The sequence below is a fragment of the Gekko japonicus genome, unplaced genomic scaffold, assembly GCF_001447785.1.
Source record: "Gekko japonicus isolate JY-2015 unplaced genomic scaffold, Gekko_japonicus_V1.1 scaffold3437, whole genome shotgun sequence".
In the NCBI taxonomy this organism is placed as follows: domain Eukaryota; kingdom Metazoa; phylum Chordata; class Lepidosauria; order Squamata; family Gekkonidae; genus Gekko; species Gekko japonicus.
Window position 1 is genome coordinate 94,401 of NW_015174943.1, and position 8,733 is coordinate 103,133.

General features: G+C 50.8%; 1 protein-coding gene across 1 annotated transcript in view; it reads right to left on the reverse strand.

Moving 5' to 3' along the window:
* The window catches only part of TUBB (tubulin beta class I), a 20,917-nt gene extending 17,673 nt beyond the window's left edge, over nt 1-3,244 (reverse strand). The window contains exon 1 of the mRNA XM_015425110.1: nt 3,055-3,244. Coding sequence (XP_015280596.1) covers nt 3,055-3,111 — 57 coding nt within the window. The 5' untranslated portion in view covers nt 3,112-3,244. The remainder of the gene's footprint in view (nt 1-3,054) is intronic.
* Nucleotides 3,245-8,733: the final 5,489 nt, after the last annotated feature.

An 8,733-nucleotide genomic window follows, 5' to 3' on the forward strand; every position in this document is an offset into this window, starting at 1 on the left:
ACTTGTGTCATTTTATTAACTATCATACAGAACGCGTGTGTCCGAAGCTCTCTAAAGTTGGTGAGCCTTCAAAAAAAAAAATCATTTAAGGTGGTAAACTTGGATAAAACAGTGCTTGCTGAGAGAGTATAGATGAGCACAGGAAATGTTCACGCTTTGGGACTCTCCCAATTCCTCAGTTCTGTTGAGCTAGTTGGTAGGCCTTCAAAAAAAATTGTTTAAGGTGGTAAACTTGGATAAAACGGTGCTTGCTGAGAGAGTATAGATGGGCACAGGAAATGTTCACGCTTTGGAACTCTCCCAATTCCTCAGTTCTGTTGAGCTTCGCCAAGGCTTGCAAAATGATACCCGGACCTGACAGTATTTCAGACTCATACCAGCTATACCCCTTGAAGATGTTTCCTCAAACTCCTTCATCCTATATTGTGTCCCTTTCCATATTCAAGGTTCAGATGTGGTGGAAGTGGGACAAAAAACGTCTTAGGGGGCACTGAAAAGTGCCTTGGTGACTCGGTGCCATGCTGCAAGGCCACGCCTAAGAACATTCCCCCCCCCCTTGGCTCCTCGAGCTCCCACCTGTACACTTTGGAGCAGACCCATTCATTTTAATAAGCCTCCTCTAAGGGAGAGAGTAAAGTGCTTGTTGCCGGCAGCCACCCCACAAAACCGTTAGGTCTGGATCAGAGCCAATTCAAGAATGAAAAGAGCCATCCACGTGCCAGCACCACAGGGGCAGGACTCGGCAAGCTCAGAGACCAGTTCAAGAGGAACCGGGATCACATCTTCAAAACCCTCCTTGCCATTCGATCAGGCAAAAATGGCTGGGGGAGAGCGAAAGATGCGTCTTAATGGCCATAAGACAAAGCAGACGGCCCTATTTCCAGATCTTGCAGCCTCTCTCCGCCAGCCAGTATGGCTGGATTGAACTGCAGCCCCCCCTCCCCACCCCTTTTGTCGAGAGTCCCACCCAGTCAGCAGCCATTACAGGCACAAAATGGCCCACTCACGGACGGTGGTGCGGCTGCTGGAAGGGAATCCAGCCACAACCATTGTGAGGGAAATCGTAAGGCTGGAGGGAAAAGACGGGAATGGGGAACTCCACCCGCCTGGCCCGATCGAGACGTTTCAAGGCAGCCGGGAGATGGGCCAGAGGGTGCTCTGCAGCCATGTGCTGTCTGCCGCCAGCAGACAAAGAAGAGGGGGAAAAAAAGATGGTGGGCAGGCGAGGACAGGCTCTTTGGCGCGAGAAAAGGCACCCGCCCGGCAGAAAAAAGGAAAGAGGGCAGAAAATCACTTCCAAAGATGCCGGAAAACATCACTTCCAGAAGATCCAAGGTTTTTTCCCTCGGCAACGTTTAAAGCCACAGTTGCACCAATGTGCTGCTACCCCTCCCCCATTTTTGCAAACAAAGCCAGCACATGTGCGCAGGTCTCACTTACAGCAGATCTGTCCCTCTTCTAGTATGGACACCCACAGTTTAGCATTATGCTAATATTGTATCAGATGCCATCATGTAAAGATAGATCTTTTTCCAACTTGAATACAAAAGAAGCTGGGGAAGGCTTGTGCATATGGATCAGAGCCCCTCCCAAATCGATCGCTTTAAAAATATTCTAGGTCAAACCATCTCAACCCGGCTCCTGCTGATCGGATCCTGAGGCTTTTCCTCCCCTTGTTTTGTTACATAATATCCACCCTTTCTAAATACAACGGCACTTTCTCGGCTGTGCGTTCCTACGGTCGCGCTTTCAGAGAGAAGCTAGTTTGTTGCGAAGAGCGGAGCCGCCGCAGCCGCTTCCTTCCCTCCCTCCCGCCAGCCAAAGGGAACCCATTTGCCGTTCCATAAGCAACAATAAACTTAAGAACGCCACGACTCTTGGGGAGCTACTCGGGAGAAAGCGGGAAAGCCGGTTCGGGCTGGGAAGCCCCGCGGAGCGCGATTTCTGCCCGTCCGCGCCATTGAAACAGCGACTTAGGACGACAGGGCGGGGCGCGGACAGGAAGGGAGGAAACGGTGCTGGCCGCATGGATGGAAAGTAGCCGGGGCGCCTTCTTTCCCACTGAACGGAGGAATCTGCCTGGAGAATGCTGAGACTTGTATGGGAAGTAGACGGGGTGTGTGTGTGGATACTACTGCAAGGCGACTACACCCCCCTTTCCCCGACTGTGCAATGTGGGTTATTGCCCGCCACGCATGAGCAAGGGAGACCATCGTCCCACCTCCATCCCGGTCTCCAAGAGTTCAAGTCTCCTATCTCCCCATTTTTTACCCAACGGGTCCCTCCCCCTCATGAAAATAAACCGGTGTCAGAGGAAACAGTCCGCCTTTGTTCTGCACTTCCCACCACCTTCTCTTCTCTCTTCCCCCTCCGAATTTCAAACTCCACCTTCGCGTGCCGCTGCCTCTTTGGCGCTAAAACCTACGCGCACCGTTAGGAGGTCGGATGAGCTGGCGGGCTGGCACGTTCGCAGCGCCACAAAGCGGGGGGGGGGGGGGGGGGGGAGAGAAAGAGAAATAGGTTTCCAGGCTGAGTAATTTGCTTTCCCGTGGGCTGATGTCGTTGATTTTAAAATCTCAGCTCGGCGGAAAAGTAAAGCTATGAGGACCCCGCCCCCCTTCAAAAGCATCCTTTCTTAAGGTAATTTATTAAAACAGCAGAGAAGGATTTTCCGGAGATCGGCAAAGCAGGCGAGATCGGGGGGGGGGGCTCCCGCCTGAGCCTTTTTTTACGAGCCGACACGGCACAATTTGCCAAGAGACGATCCACCGCACCTACTAAAGCCAAGCCGCACCGCTTTTAAACACGAAGTGTCCCACCATTTGGGAGAGATCCTAAAAGGGGGAGGGAAACGGCGCCACTCCCCCCGTATCATTAACTACGGCCATGTGCAAAATGCAGGACTTCCGCTTTGCCACCGTGGCGCGAATCATTTCATGACTGGGTCCACCTCCTCCCCAAATAATTTTTTTTTTTTTAAAATTACAACGCCAGCCTAATACGCCAATCATACCAGAAAGGGGGCGGGGGGGAATCAGAAAATACCATCCTCACCTTAGCACCGATTTGATTACCACATTGCCCAGCTTGAATGTGCACGATTTCCCTCATCTTGCCTGGCTATTACGAAAGGACGATGCTAAACCAGCGGCGCAGTTCCCGGGAGCGCGGAACTTCGAGGAGCTCAGAGATTCTCTGCTTCGAATGCGGCGACTGCGACTGAACGTTCTAAAGAGTCGGCGGGGCGAGCTGATCCCCAGACAAAGCTTTTATAAACCGACGGGCGGCCCGCGCTCCGATTGGTCGGCGGGGATCACGAGCGCCGCGCTGATTGGACGGGGGTAGTTACGGGCACATGGTGGTGGAAGGGGGTGAGGCCCGAGATGGGTGTGGTGGGTTGCTGAGAGAGTGCGGATGGGGAAGGCGGGGGTCGCTGTTGAAAGTTACATTTTTTTCCTTTTGTTGTCACAAATTGAAAGGGGGGGAGTAAAGGAGACCACTATGGAATGGGGGTGGGGCGCAGTAACATTGATGGGACGGAGTTCCGCGCACAGACCCATGCCGCAAACCTTTATTGGGTATGGGTACCTTTTTTTTTCCTCTGAGTGAAAAAGGCCTTCTTTGGGATCTGCAACCCAACCTGGGTAGAGGGCTGATGACTCAGCTGCGAAACGTATCTTCTCTTCTCTTTTACCGGCTAAAGAAGACGAAGAACGTGCCCCCGAGTCACAACCGGCTTATGGCAGCCCCAACCGTGGGATGTTCAAGGCAAGAGATAAGCAGAGGTGGTTTATCACTGGCTTCCTCCTTGCGTGGCAAACCCCAGTCCTCCTTGGTGGCCTCCCTTAGGGTTACAGGCTGGGGAATTCCTCGAGATTTGGGGACGAGCCTGGGGAGGGTAGGGACCCCAGGAACATGAGAGAAGCCAATGTTGGATCAGGCCAATGGCCCATCCAGCCCAACACTCTGTCACACAGTGGCCAAAAATACCAGGTGCCATCAGGAGGTCCAGCAGTGGGGCCAGGACACTAGGAGCCCTCCCACTGTTGCCCCCCCCCAAGCACCAAGAATACAGAGCATCACTTGCCCCAGACTGAGAGTTATAATGCTGTAGTGTCCATTCTCCAAAGCAGCCATTTTCTCCAGGGACGCTGCAGTCTGTCCACCAATTATAATTCCAGGATCTCCAGGCTCCACCTGAAGGTTGGCAACCCTATCTCCCACTCAAGTACTGACTGCTTAGTTTTCAGGCCTGATGAGCTCGGGCTGAACGGAGTTATTCAGACTGCTGAAGGCTCACCATTATGACAGGGCGTATGTGCAGGGCCTACAAAATCAAGAGTGGCCACTTAGGTGGAAAAACGTAAAAGGCTGCGGGGTACGAATGTGTAACCTCAGCTTGTGGGTTCTGTGGGGCAGAACTTGGAATGAATCCTGGAATAATTTAAAGATGAATAAAACATTTTTGCTTTTCACTTGACATCCTATCGTATAACAAAACATAGATTTTAGTGACGCCACAGAACAGTGATCTTTTTAAAGTCCAAACAATTGACTTTTCCCTCCTTCGCCCCTTGCCACCCCCAAAGTCCATCATTTCCCACTTGTTGGTTGGTCCCAAATGAACTCCCCACCAGGTAACACAGCTCTTAAACAAGGTGTAGGTGTTAAGAGTCTATGACTAAAGTTCCAGCTCCCCAGCAGGGCAGTCTGGCTCCCTCCTCTGCTTTCCAAACAGTCTGCGCACCCTTCTGCCTCTAGGGCAGTGGTGGCGAACCTATGGCACGGGTGCCAGAGGTGGCACTCAGAGCCCTCTCTGTGGGCACGTGTGCCATCGCCCCAGCCAGGCCCAGACCATCATTAAAGTGTTGAATTCTCTGCCAAATAATTTTTAAGTAAATGAAAGCATTTGGGATTGCTTTCCTTACTTACTTTGAATCATCTTAAGTTAATGTATGAGTTGTTTTTTCTAAAATAAAACCCCGGTATTCAGGTTAAATTGCCGTGTTGGCACTTTGCGATAAATAAGTGGGTTTTGGGTCGCAGTTTGGGCACGCGGTCCCTAAAAGGTTCGCCATCACTGTTCTAGGGGTTCCACCCCTTCCTGGCTCATTCCATTCCTAGCTCAGGGTTACAGGAGCATCTCTATATTCCAGCCTAGGCTTTTGAAAACCAGTGCTCCATCCTTAGCAGTACCCATCCCTTAGCACTTGCTGACCGGAGTTACTTCCACTATCAAGGATCAGGGGCTGTTCTTATTTTCATTGCCCTTTACTGTTTTCTGTTTCTTGGACATGCTGTGTTAGATACAGAGGTCATTTCCGGGGGGATCGTGGGGGGTCGCAGTTCCCTTGGGTGAGGTACGGGGGGCGAGGCACATGACGAAGCCCCGCCCCCTGCTTCCGGCCACCCCGCTTCCGGCCCTCATTCAGCCAGGAGGAGGCAGGAGAAGAGGGAGGGTAAGTTGCTCGGGGCTTCCTTGCCCTCCTGCCGACCTTGCAGGTCCACCGCCGGGCCCCTCATGGGGCTCGGCAGTGGAGCTGCAAGGCCGGCGGTGGTGGCCGGGATCGTTGGGGGTGGGGTGTGTGGCCTTATGACACACTTCCGGTGATGTCAGGGGGGGTGGCATATGCTAATGAGTTATGCTAATGACTTCCCCTAGCTCTTTTTCTACGAAACGACCCCTGGTTAGATTAAAAATATCATCACCTTGAAGAAGGATAATAATAACAACCCGATGCTAATCATGGTCACTCGGATAGATTTTCCATTGACTTCAGTAAGATCCCCCCCCTCCAGCAAATAAGGACTGGACAGCCCAGCTTACTTTGGAAATGCTTGACAGCTTCCCCTTCTGCTTCATCCCCTCCCTCAAACCTCTGTCCTCGCAAACCATTTGCAGCATGGTGATCGCCTGAAAACATTGACTCCAGGAAAATGGTGGCCTCTACTTGTGAGCAATGTTCCCTCTAAGCTGTGTAGTCTTGTCAGCAAAAATTCTAATTCGTGAGCTACTGGCATTAAAATTGTGAGTGAATGATTTGGCTACTGCATAAATTAGATTACTCTGGAGCCATGCTTCCTGAGCTATAAAAATCTGTGAGCTGGAGGCTAAAAAACTGTGAGCAAGCTCACACTAACTCAGCTTAGAGGGAACACTGCTTGTGAGGAGCCTGAAACAAGCCAGGACTATCGGGGGGGGGGGGGTCAACTCTGGCTAGGTGCATCCTTCAGCAGGCCCTCTGCTTGGGGCAATCCTTGAAGAATGTTCGGACACTGTGACCAGAACACTGGTTAGTTACGGGGTCATGTGACTCCAATAGTACAGCAATTACACTAGCGTCTGAGCTGCTCCCAAGCCCCATTCAAAGTGTTGGTTTTGCCCTTTAAAGCCCTACATGTTGTGGGTCCAGGATATCTGAAGGACCATCTTCTTGCCCGGGAAATAAGACCACAGCGAGAGGCCTTCTTGACTGTCCCGTTGACCAACGAAACTCACCTGGTGGGTACATGAGAGAGGGCTCTCTCGCCTGAAACAAGCCGGTACTATCGGGGGGGGGGGTCAACTCTGGCTAGGTGCATCCTTCAGCAGGCCCTCTGCTTGGGGCAATCCTTGAAGAATGTTCGGACACTGTGACCAGAACACTGGTTAGTTACGGGGTCATGTGACTCCAATAGTACAGCAATTACACTAGCGTCTGAGCTGCTCCCAAGCCCCATTCAAAGTGTTGGTTTTGCCCTTTAAAGCCCTACATGTTGTGGGTCCAGGATATCTGAAGGACCATCTTCTTGCCCGGGAAATAAGACCACAGCGAGAGGCCTTCTTGACTGTCCCGTTGACCAACGAAACTCACCTGGTGGGTACATGAGAGAGGGCTCTCTCAGGGGCAGCTGAAGACAGCTTTATTTATGACAGCATTTAGTGTCAGTTTTTCTGCCTATGGGCGGTTTAAGTTATTCATTTCATAGTTTTATGTCTTTTTTATTTTTGTGAGTATTGTGTGTGTTCCTGGAAGATATGGTTGACTTCTGGCAACCCCAGTGGCGCTTGGATATTTCAGAGAGGTGGCTTACTGTTGCCTGCCTCTGTATCCCGGCTCTGGTATTCCTTGGAGGTATCCCATCCAAGTACATGCCAGGGTTGGCCCTTCTTTGCTTCCTAGATCTGACTAGATTGGGCTTGCCTGGGCTATCCAGGTCAGGGCACTTTTTATGACTCTCGTTATGTTTTTATTGTGTTTTGTTGTTGTTTACATTGCAAGCTGCCACGACTTCCTGTAAGGTAGAAAGGCAGTTAATAGGTATTTTAAATAATGTCTCTCTCTGCTAAACCCACTTTTCCATTCCTTAATATCTGTCTTGCTAAGCCCTTACGCTGCTTCTGAGTCACACTTCACATGCACCTCAGGGTTCTAGTGTTTTGCCCTTCTTTTCTAGTTGTTTCATTTTCTGATCTTCCCACCTCCTCCTCTGTGCTCATTTCTCAGGCACCTCCCTTTCCTCCTCCCAGTTTCCTGGAATTCCCACGATGGTGCTTTTTATCCCAGGAGCAGTCTTTGTCCTGCTTATCCACTGCTACCTGATTCCCTCCACTTCCCCATTCTCATTATTCAATTAGCAATCCCAGCTCCCCCCCCCCCCGACCCGTATCAATACCTGGAAGTTCCTTGAAAGTAAGAAAATCTGAAAACTGCTGATTGAGGCACGATCTGTTCAGACATGGCAAGCAAACCAGAGTCTGCAGCAGACAGTGGCTTTATCAAGGTTGCTTTCACTTGGGGGATTTCCATCGGCATGGAAAACGGGAACCCCTCCTGACACTGAATAGGAGTTTCCACACAATCGTCAATCTGCGCTCAGATCATCAACTCAATAAAACCTCCTTTGACTTTATCCGGAAAGGGAACTCAGTGGCTGCACGTGGGACGCCTGTGTGGATGCTCCACCCACAGTCACTACGGGAAAGTGACAGAGCTTCAAAATGGCGGAGCTAAACTCTACATTTCCTCATCTCCACCCCTCACATGGTGTGCCAAGGTGGAAGACTGAAGGCTTCGACTAAGTTATCGTGCTGTCTGAATAGGGACATCCCAACAAATTGGGGTTAATTTCCTTCTCAGTGGCCTGGGTTGTTAACCACAGTCAACTCCAGCAAATTAAACTGGAGTTAGTTTCATCTGCCATCTTAGTGCTCTATGCAAGGGGAGGAGGGAGGGAATGCGTGACCATGACTATCACCATCAACAAACTCTGGCTTGATCCAAAAATCAGGATTTGGTGCCTTAATTCCCACCAGCAGCATTGCCGTCTGGGTGAACCTTTGTATCATACAGAGTGTGCTAGAGAAAAAACTCTAGTGGTAACTTGGAAACTGCCCTCACTTCAGTCACATCCAGGCCCCACAGGACTGTACCAACGTTTGCCAGCAACTTAGATCTTCTAGGTGACATCCCAGGAAGGCACAGATTGGAAAAATTGGGCCTGTTTAAAATGTTATTTTCCTGAACTCACTGGCCCCGGTAGCAAGGCAAAACAGCCCCCCCCCTTCCCGGTCCATGGCCATTTCAGAAGAAGAAGATTATTTGTTCTCCAGGGGAACTGATCTCTGTCAGGTGGAGATCAGTTCTAATGATGGGAGATTTCCAGGCCCCACCTGGAGGATGGCAAATGTAGACTGAGGTCACTTACAAATATTGTTTGCCCTGGCTTATGAACTGTATTTTCCCCACTGCT